The 19091-nt window shown below is 46.4% G+C and overlaps 2 protein-coding genes across 4 annotated transcripts in view; one reads left to right on the top strand and one right to left on the bottom strand.

Annotated features, from left to right (window-relative positions):
• LRRC53 (leucine rich repeat containing 53) overlaps positions 1-19091 on the bottom strand; it is a 66885-nt gene that overhangs the window by 23013 nt on the left and 24781 nt on the right. The gene's annotated exons all lie outside the window — the stretch shown is intronic.
• Positions 1-19091, top strand: part of LOC143788012 (serine/threonine-protein kinase TNNI3K) — a 179497-nt gene that overhangs the window by 154971 nt on the left and 5435 nt on the right. For all 3 annotated transcript variants that reach the window (XM_077277332.1, XM_077277330.1, XM_077277329.1), the window contains one exon: positions 408-577. In XM_077277332.1, the coding sequence (XP_077133447.1) occupies positions 408-577 (170 nt within the window). The remainder of the gene's footprint in view (positions 1-407; positions 578-19091) is intronic.

The raw sequence follows: 19091 nt of genomic DNA, 5'->3' as shown, positions 1-19091 counted from the left end.
CATTTTTGTTACATTTTTGTCACTTTTTTCACATTTTTTTTTTAGCTTTTGTTACAGATTTTTCCCCATTCATTAGGGTAATTGAAAACTTCAGGAAAAAACGCAGAAAGAATCAACATCCTGCAGATTTAAATCTGCATCAAAACTGCAAGGAAAAATAAGCGGCGTGTGCGTGAGACTCCAGGAATCTGATTGACTTTGCAGGGATTAAGAAATCATTCAGGTTTTGCGATAAATCTGTGCAGAAAAAAACGCCATGAGTGAAATGTGATGTAAAAGTTCAGCCAATGTTGGAATTGTTACATTTTGTAAAATGAGCGGAACTTCAGGAAACATCCCGAGGAGTCGGAAATCCTCCCCTTTATGGGGCTCCAGAAATAATTCATTCTCCTTTCTTCTGATCGCAGTTGATGTCCCCAGGATCCAGTAACAGCAGCGGTTCCCTTTCCCCGTCGGCCTCATCGGATTGCCTGGTTGCCCGTGGTGGCCCTGGTCGTAGCCATGTTGCGGCTCTTCGTACTCGCTTTGAGTTAGAGTATGCCTTAAATTCGAGGGCTTACTCGGGCTGCCCTCAGAGGTGAGTGGACTGCGACGTTGGGTTCCGTGGACAATCCTTCTACAGTGTCATAGCCGATCGCTGGTCTCAGCAGTGATTGGCTGCAGCGGTCACATGTGGTATATGGGGTGACACATTTACATGTGCATCGATGGGAGCGCACCATATGATCGCTGATAGTTAGGATGAAACCAATCATTATTTTTCATATGGCATTTATTGTCAGGGGAGGTGTCTGACAGCGACCGGCTCCCCTCTCCCCATTAAGAACACTCGCCCCATTCTCCAATCATGGCAGCCATGTGTATCGTGCAGCCTGCAATCATCCGATTCAGTCGGCAGCAGCAGTACAGAGCCCCAATAAAACATCCTGCCCATACAATGCATTGACTAATATATTGTCACATTAACGGAACACATCGCAATAAGTCAATTACTCTGGGGCTTTGTAGACCGCAAAGTGTAAAGTTCTAGTCTGCGACTATTGAGTTATTCTGAGCATCATTATTGTATATGATAATGTACAGATAATGCACATTGGTTCTTCCACACAGCGCACCATGTGGCCTGGCATGGTACTGCAAGTAAAAAAAAAGCAAAGTACTAAAAATATCAATAAACAATACAAAATTACAGATTTCCTAAATGTTACATAGCAGCTTGATGTATATGTGTGTGTATATTTATATGTGTGTGTGTGTGTGTGTGTACACATTATATTTGCAGGGATTATTTAATACATGATCTTATTATTTTTTGATTACTACTCATTTTTGCTACAGTCAACCACGAGAAAGATCAAACAACCAGTGTGAAATGTAAGGCTGCGCTGTATGTAGAGGAGGCGCAGGGTTATATGGAGGTAACGTCTCGGGGGTCACTCAATTTTCGATGAATAATCCCGTTAATAATTCCTACCTGCAGTGTTTTGGTTTTCATATAATATCAATTATTCACGTTGTACTTTCTGTTGCTTCTGTTTATTCTCGCCACATAATTAAAAATGAAATTCCCCAGACGGTTCCTGTTTTCATCTCTCTCTAAAAAAAAAAAAGCCCTTTATGCCAGAACAGAGCGGACTGACACCGGGATGATTACTGTACTAATTTATCAGCCCCTCGCGTGACAGCACAACACGGATCCTCATTCCTCGCCATCTCCGTCGCCCCATAGTTCTCTCTGTCTAGACGCTTTATCTGTGTGTCATTTTAGGTTTTGTTTTGTGCCGCTGCATTATCAGATTTTTCTCTTTTTTTTGCTATAATTCTCAGTCCTATTATTTTATCTGTATTTTTTTTGTAGTTCATATATCTCCTGACATGGATGTAAGTACATGGAGCTGCTACAGGCCCCTAATAATGCGGCCCATACACCTAAAAAGGATTTAAAGAGAACCTGTGACCAGATCAAAAGTATCCAGTGTTTCCATGTATTTTATTCCCGCTGCTCCCCTGAGTAATCCGCTTTTTGTCTTTTATAAATCCGCCTTACGGTTCCAGAGATCTGGGCCTTTTTATTTAGTGCTAACTTTGATGGTCATGAGGGGCGTGGCTCACAAAATAATTATGCAGATTAAGCTAGACACGCCCCCGAGGATCATGTGCGCCATGTCACCGTTGAAAGTCCATAAAAATCAGCACTAAATTAAAAGGCCCATAACTCTGAAACCGCATGGCGGATTTATATAAAACCAAAAACAGATTACTGAGTGGATCAGTGGGAATAAAATAAGAGCAAAAACAGTCCACTTCTGGCCTGATGACAGACCCTCCTTAAAGGGAGCCTGTCAGTACTTTTTTTTTTACATATGGAAGTACAATGTTTAGCACAGACCACACGTAGAGACTGAGAGGGGGAACACTTCTAATTGTAGAGGCTTCTGGGCACAGAAATATCTCGGGCTAAAGGTGCTCTATTATACCGATCAGTCCTCGTCTGGTCGCCATGCATACGTTTGTGGACAGCCTTATAGTTAACATTTGGCTGCAGTGTTACACCACACTGCCCCTCACACAAGATGTCTGAGCATGGGACTGGAGCGAGAGGTCACCACCAGAAGAGAGAAGGACCGTTCCGTAGCTGCTGAGAGCGGGGAGAGTCACGTCCGTGATGTAGAGATGTGGAGACACAAAGAGTTGATTGAGGACATGTCCACGTCGTACACCCAGATGGTCGCTTGTCGAGGAGCAACCAGTGGGTGTAGTAATGTCTCTGCAGGAGATGGAGGGCGATGGTTGAGTCTGGTGGAATGGTTGGTTGAGCGGCCTGGGTGGATCTAGACGCAATCACGTGGAACTGTTCCCAGCGATGAGTCTCCTGGTGGAAGCCGTCATGCGCACAACTCCATGGACTGTTTTTCCTTTTCGTGGCTTTGTGTTTGGGTTCCCAGTGTAGTGTTCTGTCCTCACCATTGAGAGCGTTTCAACATCCAGCATTCCCCGTTACACCCCAATGGCGGTGCTGTCTGATGGCGGCTCTGCCAGGGCTTTTACTCGTGTCACAATCCCCCGTGAACAATTACATAAGCCAAAACAATAACAAGTTATCACCTATCCATAGGGTCGATGATAAGTTATTGATTGGTGGAGATCTCACTACTGGGACCCACGACAATCGGCAGAATGGAACAGCAGGGAATATGCTCCATATGTTCCACCTCCACTACATTCATTCCCTGCTTTTTTTTCCGACAAGTCCATAGGGAATGAATGGAACAGTTGTCAGACATCTGAACTACAACTCCGTTTTATAATGGGGGAAAAAATCCCATTTTGCTGATTGCTGCTGGTCCCAGCAGTGGGACACCCAACGATCAGCAAGTTATCGCCTACCCTGTAGGTACAAAGTGCGTCTCACAAAATTAGAATATCATCAAAAAGTACAAAACCCTAACCATGACGTACAAAGCCATCCACAACCTGTCTCCTCCTTACATCTGTGACCTCATCTCCCGGTACTTTCCTACACGCAACCTCCGATCCTCACAAGATCTCCTTCTCTACTCCCCTCTTATCTCCTCTTCCCACAATCGCATACAAGATTTCTCTTGCGTATCACCCCTACTCTGGAACCCTCTACCACAACACATCAGACTCTCGCCCACCATCGAAACCTTCAAAAAGAATCTGAAGACCCACCTCTTCCGACAAGCCTACAACCTGCAGTAACCACCGATCAACCAACCGCTGCACGATCAGCTCTACCCTCACCTACTGTATTCTCACCCATCCCTTGTAGATTGTGAGCCCTCGCGGGCAGGGTCCTCACTCCTCCTGTACCAGTTATGACTTGTATTGTTCAAGATTATTGTACTTGTTTTTATTATGTATACCCCTCCTCACTTGTAAAGCGCCATGGAATAAATGGCGCTATAACAATAAATAATAATAAATAATAATAATAATAATAATAATAAAAAGTGAATTTATTTCAGTTCTTCAATACAAAAAGTGAATCTCATATATTCTATAGAGTCATTACAGAGTGATCTATTTCACGTGTTTATTTCTGTTAATGTTGGTGATTATGGCTTACAGCCAATGAAAATCCAAAAGTCATTATCTTAGAATAATTAACATAAAACACCTGAAAAGGCTCCTAAGTGTTTATAAAGGTCCCTTAGTCTGTTTCAGTAGCTCCACACTCATGGGGAAGACTGCTGACCTGCCAGATGTCCAGAAGGCGTCATTGACACACTCCACAAGGAGGGGAAGCCACAAAAGAGCATTGCTGAAGAAGCCGGCTGTTCACAGAGGGCTGGATCCAAGCATATTAATGGAAAGTTGAGTGGAAAGAAAAAGTGTGGTAGAAAAAGGTGCACAAGCAATCGGGATAACCACAGCCTGGAAAGAAAAGGCCATTCAATAATGTGGGGAAGATTCACAAGGAGTGGACTGCTGCTGGAGTTATTGCTCCAAGAGCCTCCACACACAGACGTGTCCAGGACATGGGCTACAAGTGTCGCATTCCTTGTGTCAGACCACTCATGACCAATAGACAACGCCAGAAGCATCTTACCTGGGCCAAGGAGAAAAAGAACTGGACTGTTGTCAGTGGTCCGAGGTGTTGTGTTCAGATGAAAGTAAATTTTGCATTTCATTTGGAAATCAAGGTCCCAGAGTCTGGAGGAATAGTGGAGAGGCCACAATCCAAGCTGCTGGAGGTCTAGTGTGAAGTCTCCACAATCAGTGATGGTTTGGGGAGCCATGTCATCTGCTGGTGAGGTCCACTGGGTTTTATCAAGACCAAAGTCAGCGCACCCGTCTACCAGGAAATTTTAGAGCACTTCATGCTTCCCTCTGCCGACAAGCTTTTTGGAGATGGAAATTTCATTCTCCAGCAGGACTTGGCCCCTGTCCACACTGCAAAAAGTACCAATACCTGGGGTAAAAACAACAGTATCACTGGGCTTGATTGGCAGCAAACTCGCCTGACCTTAACCTCATAGAGAATCTATGGAGTATTGTCAAGAGGAAGATGAGAGACACCAGACCCAACAATGCAGACGAGCTGAAGGCTGCTATCAAAGCAACCTGGGCTTCCATAACCCCTCAGCAGTGCCACAGGCTGATCGCCTCCATGCCACGCCGCATTGATGCAGTAATTGATGCAAAAGGAGCCGCAACCAAGTATTGAGTGCATTTACTGAATATACATTTCAGTAGGACAACATTTCAGATTTTAAAATCATTTTTCAAGCTGGTGTTATAAAGTATTCTAATTTACTGAGATAATGCCTTTTGGGTTTTCATTGGCTGTAAGCCATAATCATCAACATTAACAGAAATAAACACGTGAAATAGATCACGCTGTTTGTAATGACTCTATAATATATGAGATTCACTTTTTGTACTGAAGAACTGAAATAAATTCACTTTTTGATGATATTCTAATTTTGTGAGCAGCACCTGTAAGCGGTCACTTGCGTTCACCAGGCATCCCGTTTAATGTAATCGGTGTACAGCACAGGTTTTCGCTTTTCCCTTTTGCATTTTTCTGTCAGTTTTTCCCAGCTTTCATAGACACTACCTGGTCAGTAAAGTTGTAAAATAAAAAATAAATAAATAAAAACAACTTCTCCAACTTCATCCAAATCTTTTTCTGAATGTGTCAAATTTAGTGCTAAGTGCAGAAAGTTTTTAAACGACCCCAAAACTTTTATTTTATTTTTTTATTTTATTTTTTTATTTTTAAGGTGCGAGAATCAGCTAGGAAGTTTCTAGATAATTGGAATGGATTCTCTGCTACAGAAAATAAAGAAGAAGAGGAGGAGGAGGAGGAGGAGGCTCTGTGGATCTAATTGTATTATTATATGAAGCAGACACTTGACAATACGTTACCTGCGCTTATAAAGAAGCAGAATAGAGACATTAGCATAGTAATAGCAGTTAAGACAGCGCCGTAGATAGCCGGGAGGAATGTTTCAGCGCCTTTCATCAACGTCTTTTGCGCTTTCATATTATAAATACCATCCGTAATTTACTGAAACCCTCGGTATTTCTACTATAAAAAAAAAAAAAGAATAGGAGAGACTGTGACATGTGGAGCTGGTTACACGGGACCGCGCTCATGGCCGGCGGGTAAGAGGCGACATCGCTGAATTCTGATCTCTCGGCAGCTTATTACAGGGGAGCTCTAATTGTAACATATCCTTTTAGGTTACTCAGTATCAAGCGAATATTAGCTGCCCGGTCGGGTTCTATGAGGAGCAAATCCTCTCCAAATTCTTGTTAAGAAAAACACTTAAAAAATTCTTCCCACTCACTTCTATGGGAAATCCACTTTGTTGTTTGTGAGTAGCTTTTTAAATGTTTTTTTTTTTGAGAGTTTGAACGAAATAAGTGCAAATCACACATTTTGAAGATAATGCTAAAGGAAACCTCTCCAAACTAAAAATAATAATAAAAAAAAAAACTTCTAAGATTCTTCAAAACTTTTTTTAGGAAAAGAAAAACTTCTGTAAATTTGAAAAAAAAATTATTGGAACGTCTGAAAAAACTTGGTGTGAACACGACTTTAGGTACCAAGGCAGGGGCGATATTACTTTTGAAAAAAACTTCTTGGGCAGTGACGCTCTTCGGACAGCGGTCAGCCGTACTTTACTTTAAAGGAGTTGTCTCCACATAACAGAAGGGAAAGTTTTCAAAGTGTTTGTTAAATCAAGCAACCTTGAAATTAACCTACGGGGAAAGGAGGGATCTTTAATTCTGCAGTTTGTAGCTTGTGTCCAAATTACAGGCTACCTCTGCAATCTATCAGAGGTGGCCGGATTCCTAGGCAAGCAGTGCAGAGCGCTTACAAGCTGTGTGCTATAGAGCTTGCAAACGCTGCTCAGAAGCTGGCCAGATCACTAGATCCCTCTGCGCTCCTCTGATGCTACAGATGACATCCGAGTGCAGACCGGCACGCACCCATTGACTTGATTGCAATTTTTTATACTACTTATTTCCTTATTTTTATCTTTTGTTTACCCTTTTGAGATACTTTTTTTTTACAATTTTTTGTGGCGATGGAGAGGGTGAAATTAAAACAACAACAATGTGATTTTATTATTCTTCATTATTATTGTTATTTTACTGCGTGCACTTTGCAGGATAAGCAAAATACAATAAACTTTATTCTGCAGGTCAGTGCGATTACAGTGAAGCCACTTTTTTATGTTTGGCTAATTTTTCACAATAAACACAAAAATATAATTAAAAAAAAAAAAAACAGAAATTCTGGCTCTGCTACAACCCCAAATATTATTTAACCCATGAAAAGAAGCAGACGTGGAGATAGCAATTGAGTCTGTTATGTATTTGTTACATAATAACAGATGGAGTAGCGGGCAGCGCATCCTGATACAGGGTGATACTTTGCTAGACAAGCCCCCACTTCTGCTCAACATGGCAGAATATGTTTTATATTAAGGGTAAATGCTTTTTTGGGCAGAAAATCATCAGCATTCAATAGTTCCAGCAGAATGGATGGGATTTCAGGACGACACTTGTCTTCTGTGCATTTAAAGACGCTGTAGAAATGTTCATTTTTTTCATGCACTTTTTTTTTCCTTTTAGTCTTCTATGTGATTTTTTTTATTTTGGAGCAGATCTGCTCTAAAACCACAGCAAAAAATTATCCTAAAAACAGTTTGGAAAACTCTTTCTATTCATTTCTATGGGAGATCCACTTTGTTGTGCATCTAAAGAGGTCTTTTAGTTTTTTTTTTTCCCATTTCAGGTTTTCGGAAAATGTCATTGAGGAGGATCCTTATGGAATCTGCTCCAACCTAAGCACTGTAACACTTCTGAAAGCAGAAAACCTTACACAAACCCTCCTCTACCCCCCCCCCCCCCCCCCCAATAAAAAAAATATATATATAAGTATCAGTTTTTGGTTGAAAACTTTTTGTAGGCCCCAGAACTTCTGATTGAGTTTCCCGACCTTCTTCTCTTTTCATCCCGAGAGCTCGTCTACTCCCTCACAATGGATATATTACATCTATTTGTAAGGATATGAAATTTTCATTACACAGAAAATTAGGCAGAAAATGAGGCAGAATGATTCCGCTTCTTCCCATTACACATAAACAATCTCTATAAATTTGTCTCGTATTATTTCAAATTATCCAAGTTATGAAAGTTTCCTGAGAAATTTCACTTTTGCCTTAAAGGGGGTCCTCTATTTATTTTATTTTATGATTTCATTTATTTTGTGTCTAGAATAGGACGTCTTAACCCTTTAATGACTCAGTTCTGTTCTTTTCGAATATTTCTATTTTGGAAATTACCCCGTGAAGGCGATTATTATGGGATGTAGAGTCGTGGCCAAAAGTTTTGAGACTGACACAAGTTTTTCGCTCTTTTAGTCGGACGTTTCTATGGTGACTGACGTACAAAAATAAACATTCCGTGCGTTGTTACATATTTTTGATGGATCCATGAAGTTTCTGTGACGCCTCAATATTCCCTGCGCTGCCCCTTTTTCTCCAGACTTTCGCCTAGCTGGATATCGGATTCTCTTTCTTTAACTTTTTACAAAGTTTTGAATTTAGTTTCAGCACATAAATAATATTAATAAAATAATTAAATGAACATATGCAAGTTTGGTATCTCGATAATTGTATTAATCTGGAGATTCATGCTCCCGGGTAAATTCTATCACATACTGAACGCCGTAAAAGCAAAACTCAAAAAACAATGGCAAGCCCCCCCACCTCACTTGGTTTTTTTTCCCATTTTCCAGTCCATTTTATGGTGCTGTAAAGCGAAATGTGAAGAAAAAATGAAAGCGCTAAAAATTAAAATTCGCCAGGTCGCTAAGTGGTTTTGTGCTGTAAATTGATAATGACCCTTATGGGTTCAGATTTGTTGGCCTCTGTGTCGTCTCCGCCTGAGTCTGTGCCCCTTTCTCTATAGGGGGACCCCTACCTATGGGCTTTTATGACCCCCTATGTGTAGCGAGTGGTAATGGCGGAGCATCGGCCGCTCCCGCCACGCTCCCTGACTCGGGGTGTTTCTTCCGCTGCTTCATTTTGCTCTTCCCCGCCAGGTCGGAGTGATTTACATTTTAGTCAGTGGAAATAAATGAATCTTTAATCTTGTGGAGCAGGAGGAGAGCGGCTTCACAACAAGCAATGTGCGAGCCTGAGAAGGAGAGATAACTCCGCACCTCAGCCGCTTAATAATATACATCGCCGGCTTCATTACTTCGTAAACGGAGACCATTAGACTTATTTTATAGGGCGACAGCAACAAAGACATTACTCTGCCGGACAAAGAAAAATCTGTGCGTATATTCAGGGCAAGAAATCATCAATAATGACCAAGAGATGTGTCCCGAAATGGACTGAAACAGGAAAAATCCGACTTTTGGAAAATGAGATACACGTAAAGGAGGATTCCGGGTGGAAGAATTTATCACCTATATGATAACTTATAATTCGGTGGCGGCCCGACCGCTGGGATCTGCACTGATCACCCGAATGGGGCACTTGTATCCCTGTTAGAATCAGGCGGATGTGCCAGTGCCGCTCCAATAATATTCTAGAGGGCTGCCGAGCACTGGAGCAGCTGTTGAACATGTGCGTTGCTGCTCCATTCATTTTCTAGAGGCCTGCCGAGCGCTGGAGCAGCTGTTGAGCATGTGCATTGCTGCTCCATTCATTCTCTAGAGGGCTGCCGAGCGCTGGAGCAGCGTTGAGCATGTGCATTGCTGCTCCATTCATTCTCTAGAGAGCTGCCGAGCACTGAAGCAGCTGTTGAGCATGTGCATTGCTGCTCCATTCATTCTCTAGAGAGCTGCCGAGCACTGGAGCAGCTGTTGAGCATGTGCACTGCGGTTCCATTCATTCTCTAGAGGGCTACCAATCACTGGAGCAGCTGTTGAGCATGTGCATTGCTGCTCCATTCATTCTCTAGAGAGCTGCCGAGCACTGGAGCAGCTGTTGAGCATGTGCACTGCGGTTCCATTCATTCTCTAGAGGGCTACCAATCACTGGAGCAGCTGTTGAGCATGTGCATTGCTGCTCCATTCATTCTCTAGAGAGCTGCCGAGCACTGGAGCAGCTGTTGAGCATGTGCACTGCGGTTCCATTCATTCTCTAGAGGGCTACCAATCACTGGAGCAGCTGTTGAGCATGTGCATTGCTGCTCCATTCATTCTCTAGAGAGCTGCCGAGCACTGGAGCAGCTGTTGAGCATGCGCACTGCGGTTCCATTCATTCTCTAGAGGGCTACCAATCACTGGAGCAGCTGTTGAGCATGTACCTTGCTGCTCCATTCATTCTCTAGAGGGCTGCCGACCGTTGGAGCAGCTGTTGAGCATGTGCATTGCTGCTCCATTCATTCTCTAGAGGGATACTGAGCACTGGAGCAGCTCTTGAGCATGTGTATTGCTGCTCCATTCATTCTCTAGAGGGCTACCAAGCACTGGAGCAGCTGTTGAGCATGCGCACTGCGGCTCCATTCATTCTCTAGAGGGCTACTGAGCGCTGGAGCAGCTGTTGAGCATGTGCATTGCTGCTCCATTCATTGTCTAGAGGGCTGCCGAGCACTGGAGCTGCTGTTGAGCATGTGCATTGCTGCTCCATTCATTCTCTAGAGGGCTGCCGAGCGCTGGAGCAGCTGTTGAGCATGTGCATTGCTGCTCCATTCATTGTCTAGAGGGCTGCCGAGCACTGGAGCTGCTGTTGAGCATGTGCATTGCGGCTCCATTCATTCTCTAGAGGGCTACCGAGTGTTGGAGCAGCTGTTGAGCATGTGCATTGCTGCTCCATTCTTTGTCTAGAGGCCTGCAGAGCGCTGGAGCTGCTGTTGAGCATGTGCATTGCTGCTCCAATCATTCTCCAGACGGCCGCTGAGGGCTGGAGCGGCCTGCACAGGGACACAACGATGGCGTTGTCGGGTGGCTTCAGGAGGCCGATGGCTATCAGGCTAGCCCATCAGTCAAATGGCAAACAGGCCAGTGGGTGCCCAAACAGATGCCAGTGCCGATCGCAATCATTCACATGCTGCGCTCAGAGATTTGCAGCAGCATTTAAGTGGTTAAACAGCAGAGATAAGAGGACGATGCTGCCTGTATAACACAGCCTACACCCACTGTGTTTGCTGCAGGCTCCGCTCCTGTGGCCACTGAGTTTATTTTTTTTTTTTTTTTTAAAAGGCTAGAAAAACTGAAAAACTCTTTTAAGAAAACAAAAAGAAAAACAACAAAAAATATGAAATCAAGCTCTGATGTCTCATGCAAATTAGCTTCTCGGCGCTGACACGTCGGATTACTGCACCTTGAGGTGTCGTGGTTATTGTTGTCCTGCACCAGGGACAGGCGGGTTCTCTACGTCCCCCTGTTCCGGCTGCGTTCAGCTCCGCAGCCGTGCTTGTATTGTTTTCTCATCTCCCCATCATTATATCTATTCCCGGAGATTATGGCTTCACATCCCGCTGTAAATATTAATGTGCCGTCTCAGCCGCTGAGTGCCGCGTTACTTTGTATAATTTTATTATAACATGAAGCAATTTCCCAACTGGCAGATGTGTCATTTTGGATTCTGGCAAAGTGGCGCGTCAGAGGCAGATTGTGCTGTAGATTATTCTAAGCAGTCCGTGATATCCAGCCAGGCCGACGTGCCCAGAAGAGGGATGGAGACATTCCGAATACTGACACTGGAATATATCAACATTTACCCACTGATAATTGAAATAAGTGATTGTTTATCACAATGGAGTTCTGGAACACACAAGAACGCTGCCGTGTGTGGCGACACTGACAGTCACAAGAATTCTCCACTTCCCATTTTTTTACACTTAAAGGGATCCTGTCAGCACGTTGCTACGTATGTACATAGCAGTATGGCTGAGTAGCCGCTTCTTCCCCAATCAAAATGACACCTATTTTGTAGAGATCCGATGAGTCAATCATGAGAAATCACCTGGAAATGCACTGGGGGCGTGTCTGTGCACTCTGACTGCGTCTTAATGACACGCCCCCTGTGCACTCCCAGCCTGTTTTGCATTTGAATTCTACACTAGATTTCTCATGATTGGAGCATTGGATCTCTACAAAATAGGTGTCATTTTTATTGGGGTAGAAGAAGCTCCTCATCATTGCCAAATTTTCTATACGTAAAAATCTGCTAATAGGTTCCCTTTAAGCACCAAATGTATCATATAGTCTTATTTTTAAGGCGTATATTCCTACTCCTAGGAGTAATGGGTGGACATAGTGCCACTTAACAGAATATCTGGGGTCTGATATTAACATGGATGGTTCCAGCACTTGTCCGGTGTAGCGTAAGATGCGCCAGTACGTCCTATGTCAGTAAATGTCAGTAAGGGGTTAAACTCCAGCACATGTTACATTTGGTCCCTGGAATGGAGGGTTCCTGTATTTGCTACATTATATGTAAATGTAGGAAGAGAGATCTTGGAGTTTGGATACATAGAATTGAGTGTGCGGTGCCGGGATCTGTGGCGGGTCTCGGTGGCACCATGTCACGTCCTGCAGACCCAATAATGCCTCTTGCGGCCCCGTCCGGTCTGGCTGACAATATGGCGCAGCGTCGGTCTGCGCAGTCTCGCTGTTGTGCCGTTACGTTCTGAAAACTTATGTTGATTATTCGGCTTTTTTTATTAAAATCTGCAATGAGCATTAGGACGGTAAAACCATGACTAATGCCGCTCTACTCCGAAGCTCCGCAAGGTTAATGTCGGCATTATCGGCAGAGGCAGCCGCAAGAAGCGCAATATTCACATCAGCTTTATGGAGCATTAAAGTCAATAGCCCTCAGTATCAGTCCTAACCAAAAGAGCCGCACATGGTCTGATGGAGCGGCCGCGAGACGGCCTTCCGGACGCCCTAATAAAAGCATCGCTCTCATTTATTGCACTTTGTTTCTCTCTTTCTTTTGATGTTGTGGAAATATTTCGTTTGCAAAAGTATCAAGAGCTGGGAAGCGAAAGTGTCCCGGAGGAGCCATCGGCATTAACATAGCGGAACTGTAAATGTGAAAATGCTAATTTCTAGCTGAACGCAAACAATGGCATCGCTCCGCAGTAATTGGGGGATACAGTGTATAACCAGCACTATAGGCAGCCAGTGAGCCACGCCGGAGCCGCACTAACCGACCGGACCCTAATAGGGTGACACCCCTCCTGCCCAAAGCTGAACACCCGCCAGTGACCCGGGATACGTGTGAGCAGACACTGTGCGCAGAATCTTCACTGAGCAATTATCCGAACTCGCTCCAGAAGTCTATATTCTCTTTACATACAGGAAGTAGTTGGCTCCTAGTCCCACCCGTCAGACCCGAAGCAAACCCGAAAACGGGGCTCTGGATCCGGAGGACGGGAGATTGTGCAGACGCTTAATTTCATAGACCCCATCATCCTGCTGGCCCCCGTAGACACTATTATCCTGCTGGCCCCCATAGACCCCATCATCCCACTGACCCCAGTAGACCTCATCATCCTGCTGACGCCCTGTAGACCCTATTATCCTGCTGGCCCCCGTAGACACTCTTATCCTGCTGGCCCCCATAAACCCCATCATCCTGCTGACCCCCATAAACCCCATCATCCTGCTGACGCCCTGTAGACCCTATTATCCTGCTGGCCCCCGTAGACACTATTATCCTGCTGGCCCCCATAAACCCCATCATCCTGCTGGCCCCCATAAACCCCATCATCCTGCTGACCCCCATAAACCCCATCATCCTGCTGACCCCTGTAGACCCTATTATCCTGCTGGCCCCCATAGACCCCATCATCCCACTGACCCCACTGACCCCAGTAGACCTCATCATCCTGCTGACCCCACATAGACACTATTATCCTGCTGGCCCCATAAACCCCCATCATCCTGCTGGCCCCCATAATCCCCATCATCCTGCTGACCCCTGTAGACCCTATTATCCTGCTGGCCCCCATAGGCCCCATCATCCCACTGACCCCAGTAGACCTCATCATCCTGCTGACCCCCCGTAAACCCCATCATCCTGCTGACCCCTGTAGACCCCCATCATCCTGCTGACCCCTGTAGACCCCATCATCCTGCTGGCCCCCATAGACCCCATCATCTGCTGACCCCTGTAGACCTCATCATCCTGCTGACCCCCCATAGACCCTATTATCCTGCTGGCCCCCGTAGACCCCATCTTCCTGCTGGCCCCCATAGACCCTATTATCCTGCTGGCCCCCGTAGACCCCATCTTCCTGCTGGCCCCCATAGACCCTATTATCCTGCTGGCCCCCGTAGACCCCATCTTCCTGCTGGCCCCCATAGAGCCTATTATCCTGCTGACTTTAATTATCTCAATTATCCCGTTATAAAGGATTATCTTGTTGGATCCCATAGACTCTATCATCCCACTGATCCCTATAGACCCCATTATCCTTCTGGTCCCTATATACCACATCATTCTGCTGGTCCCTATAGACATCCTTATCCTGCGGTTCTATATAGACCCCATTATTCTGCTGGTCTGTATAGACCCCATTTTTCTGCTGCTCCCTATAGACTCCATAATCTTGCTGGTCCCTATAGACCTCATTATCCTGCTGGTCCGTATGAACCCTATTATCTTGCTGGACCTCATTATACTGCACAACCCTTTCCATCCTAGAACACCATCCAGCCACATTTTGCTACCAATTGTTCTGACATTTTATTACTTAAAGGGGGTTTCTCACAATGACCACCTCATTACAAATGTTATATTAGCGCATATGACTGGCATAAAGGGGGCGCTCGCTCGGGACCCTCCTATATGAGCTGCAATATTGAGTTGCTAAGAAGTAGCGGCCATTCCCTGGAGCGGGGGGTGCGCAGCGTTGCGTTTCCTTATGACGGCCCCCTTAGTTTGTCGTCACTAGTTTTATATACATTCTGTGTAATTAGAGGCTCCGTCACATTCCCGCCCTTGTGTTTCATTCCTCCCCATTTTCACAATCTCTGGTTGCTGTCAGGGAATGAGATCATTTCTGTTAATATCAATAACCTGAGGCCGTTGCTTTTCACTTGTTTTCTTTTTGCTGCCGGCAGAACCGCGACATTTTGCCAGATTTTGGAAAATCGCACAAAACGATGCGTTATCGCCTCCAAAATAAACCCACCATGGCTGCAAGGTGATCACAAACGAAATCCGTCTCCTGCTCTGATACTTTGCTACAATGTATCAGCGTGTAAGAAATGTTGTTTAGAACACAGAGGAGATCGGAGACTGCATACAATTGTAACAAACCCGCAGCTGTGAGATACATGAGATCCATACAGGTTGTCAGCACCTGCATAAATATACTCAGTCACTGGCTGCTATCAATCATCTGGGAAATATCCAAGTAGAAGTTATACTATAAAGTTTCAGAACTTTTCGACAGGCAAAAAAAAAACAGGAATGCCCCTTTAAATGTTAATATCTCCAATGATCTGAGCCCCAAATTGATAGGATTATTAGCGCAGAGATCCGGACTCACCTTCCATGTGCCGGAGGATTACATCCTAAGGACTGACGAGCTTATAAGGACTGATGGGACCAGACCTGAGCGAGGAGCCTGCGGGACGCGCCGAGCGGCTCCTCTCCTCTCTTTATATGCCCGGATGATGTTCTGCTATTTGAGAGGGGAAGGAAGAATCAAGATTAAGGTTTGTCTTACCTGGAAAAAGCAGATAAACCTTCTAGAAGATGAGAGCGACACTTGTGCACGGCGAAGACGCCCGCCCTCCGGCCATAAGGAGTCTGCCCGGAACCTGATAGCGGAGCAGCCCATCAAATATTTATACGGTAAGGACAAAGGCGCCACGTGTCCGGGAGCTGCTGCTATACAGGCTGGTCCTACGTGCAGACGCCATGTATACAGCCAAGAATGTGCAATAAGACACTGTTCACACGGAGCGTTACCACTGACCCTGCGGGGTCCTCACCGTATGTAAGGGAAGTCAAAGAATTCTTACCAGTTTTGTTACATTCATTCCCAGGAAAGAGGAGTGAGATGGGGAGTGCACGGAAAGCAGAGGGAGAGTCGCCCGCCTGGGCAGTGGGGTACTTGGTACTGGGTCCGGTCGCAATTAAAGGGGATGTTACGGTTGCTGCGACCCGGTCCGTGGCCCTGGGCGCTCAAGCTCAAGGGGGAAAGGTCTTTAAAGGGGGTTTAATATAGTCTGTATTCGTGGCACCACCTGTGGCTCTCAGTCAGAGGTGACCGACGCTGCTTGAAGGGGTCCTCTGAGGTGATGTTACTGCAGCAAGATGGTGACACTTCCCACAGGTGAAGCGGGGTCCCCAGGGCTCCCAAGGTGTATGGCTCAGATGGTGTGGTGGATGCCGGCAAACAAATGGAGGACACAGGGTTGTAACGTCTTTACCTGGGTTACTGGTGGTAGCAGGCCACAGTCCAGGATACCAGCAACAGGTGGTGATAACGTCCGGCCGGCCTGGAGGCAATAGTGGATCCCTCTCTCAGGTGAGGTAAGCCTTCCTGCTAGCGCTCGTATGCGAGGTCCTTGCTGCCTGTGGCTTCCGTGCAAAATCCTCTCTCTCCTGTCCTGGGACAGTTACCTGTATGATGGGCAGTTCGAGCCTTTTTATAGGGTCTCTATCACGACCCGGGCTCATAGAGTACTGGAGCGCCCCCACACCGCCGCAGGGCCGAGGGGTACCCGGAGCCGGGCCTCTGGGTCTCAGTCCTGGGGTTGTCACGGTGGCTAGACCCGGTCCGTGGCCCTGTCTGTCAGTGGGGGACGTCCGGTGCAATAAGTGGTGTTGTAACGGTGCAGTTGTGGGGTGCAGGTCGCGGTAAATAACGAGGACACCAGGTTGCAGTCTCTTTACCTCTTTACTGAAGATCTCTGAGTCCTCAGTCCAGAATACGGCTCACCAGGCTGCGCAAGTCCGGCCGGTCCAATGACACCTCCAGAGTTCTCTTCACTGGAGGAAATCTGTGCCTTCCCCCTAGCGCTATGTGTTGTAGTCCTTCCCTGCTGTGCTTACGGAAAGTACCCCACAACTGTTGTGTCTGTTTCTTAAGTTCCCTCACAACTCGACTAGATGATGTTCTGCTAATCCTCCGTCCCTCCCTGAGGTTCGGGTAGGAACGGCACCCGTTTGACGGGTAGGCCTGGAGCTCTTCCGGGACCCTAGAGACGCCCCTCTCCCACAATTGCCTCCCAAGACTTCATAGGTGATTTGAGTTAGACAGCCCGCCTGAGACTGACTGTCCTGCCGCTGTTTGGAGTAGTGCTTGAAGCTGAATGTTATTCTACTCCCTCGGCGTTCCGGCCACCGGTAGTGCGCCTCAGTAGGATGTTGCTTCGGTCTTACAGCACGACTCCTACTGGTATTTCTCCTTTGCGTGATCCCGTTTCTCACTCAGCACAATCTATCTCTCTTCTAATCCTTTCTTGGGCACCGCCACTACCCGGAGCAGGCACGGTCCCGTTACGTTCGTTCTCGTTGCCAAGCCTCTGTCAGGATCCCACCCCTGACAGAGACCCTACTGTATCTTCCCCTACAACACCCTCTGCCACAAGGTGTTGCCTGGTTCCAACCCAGTCAGCTTTCTCATCTAACTTCCTGCCTGACCCCCAGTTTACCCACTATGGTGGGGAGTGGCCTAATGAATAGCACCCTTAGCTCCCCCCGGAGGCCCGGCTGTGAAATGTATTGGTGTCTGTGATACCTGATCAGATGAACTCCTTCAGTGCCATCGGACGCACCATAGCTCCCTATAGTGGCGGAGCCACAGTACTGCAACGACCAGGACTCTGGGGCGCTGCAGTACTGCTTCACCTCCAGGTGTGGTGTGGGCAAATCACATACAGTTCTAAGCCCTCCGGTTCTGCCGTGTGACCTGGAGTACAACACGACCTCGGGCTCCCGGTGCCCGGTTCCTGCGCTTCGGCTCTGAGGGTGCCCGGTCACAGTTCCCCTCGGAGCCCCTTTCCTTCTTCTGTGCTCCTTTCCTCTGATGCTTCACTAACATTCAACCCCTCGGGTTATCCTTCTTTCTTGGAGTGGCAGCTCAGTCCTGGCTGCACATCTGCACTGTCTGCTACAGATTTCTTTCTACTATCTCTCCCTCCAACAGACTAACTGGCTCCTCCTCCATACCAGAATACATATATCTGATGGAAGCTCCCCTGAATCCGGGTTCAGAGCTCCCCCTTCTGGCCTGGATTCAGAATGTGTTGAATGTAGTGGCTTACCTGGTAAAGAGAATCCTCCTTGCCTCCAAGCATGATATCGTCCTCCACAAAAGGAAGGCAATATCACTGTAACAACCAGTTACTTGGGGTGTTACATGTACGCCATCCAAGAGGGTCGCCGGTGAAAAGACAAGAACACCTATCCATGGAGCAGGTGATAACTAGTGCATCTGGGGGGCTCCAACCACTGGGGCCGCACGATCAGCATAATGATGCACTAAGTCAGTGCACATGCTCGACTGCAGCTCCATTCTTTGTCTCCGCTTTTTCCAGCAGTCCGCATAAAGAATTGATGGAGCGGCGGTCCAACAGGTGCTCTGCCACTTCATTCTAATGGGGATAAAACTGCCCCTTCTGCCAATCGGCTGGACCCCCATGGGTCAATAACTTGTCGCCTATCCTGTGGACAGAAGAAAAGTTATTTTCACTGGACAACCCCTTTAAGTCTCCAATATGTGTTCCAAAATGTGGCCCCTACCTCTCCCTAAAGGATGATGTCAGAGGAGAGACCCCCAATCCTCTAATTCTCCAGGGAGGAACCTGGCAGCAACTGATTCCACATATACAGCATACGTGCACGCTCATGCTGAGCATGCATGTTTAGCTACTGTGATTGTGCTACAAAGAAAAGTGGGGTCTCTGTAAGCAGTGATTTGAGGGGGTCTAAGTGAATAGGAGCAGAGATGCAGTACCCAAGAGTGGCCAGTACACGGTGTCGAGAGTTGTGCTGTTTTGCTCCATGTAGTGTTTATATCCAGCTGGAGCTGGTAACTGCTGATCAGTGGGGGCACCGGGTGTTGGACCCCAACTACCTGATATTGATGGATAGCTTATCAGAATCCTAATACTGGAAGCC

Source organism: Ranitomeya variabilis, chromosome 8 (assembly GCF_051348905.1).
Source record: "Ranitomeya variabilis isolate aRanVar5 chromosome 8, aRanVar5.hap1, whole genome shotgun sequence".
In the NCBI taxonomy this organism is placed as follows: domain Eukaryota; kingdom Metazoa; phylum Chordata; class Amphibia; order Anura; family Dendrobatidae; genus Ranitomeya; species Ranitomeya variabilis.
The sequence above is the reverse complement of the archived record's forward strand: the minus strand, read 5'-3'. Positions and strand labels throughout refer to the sequence as shown.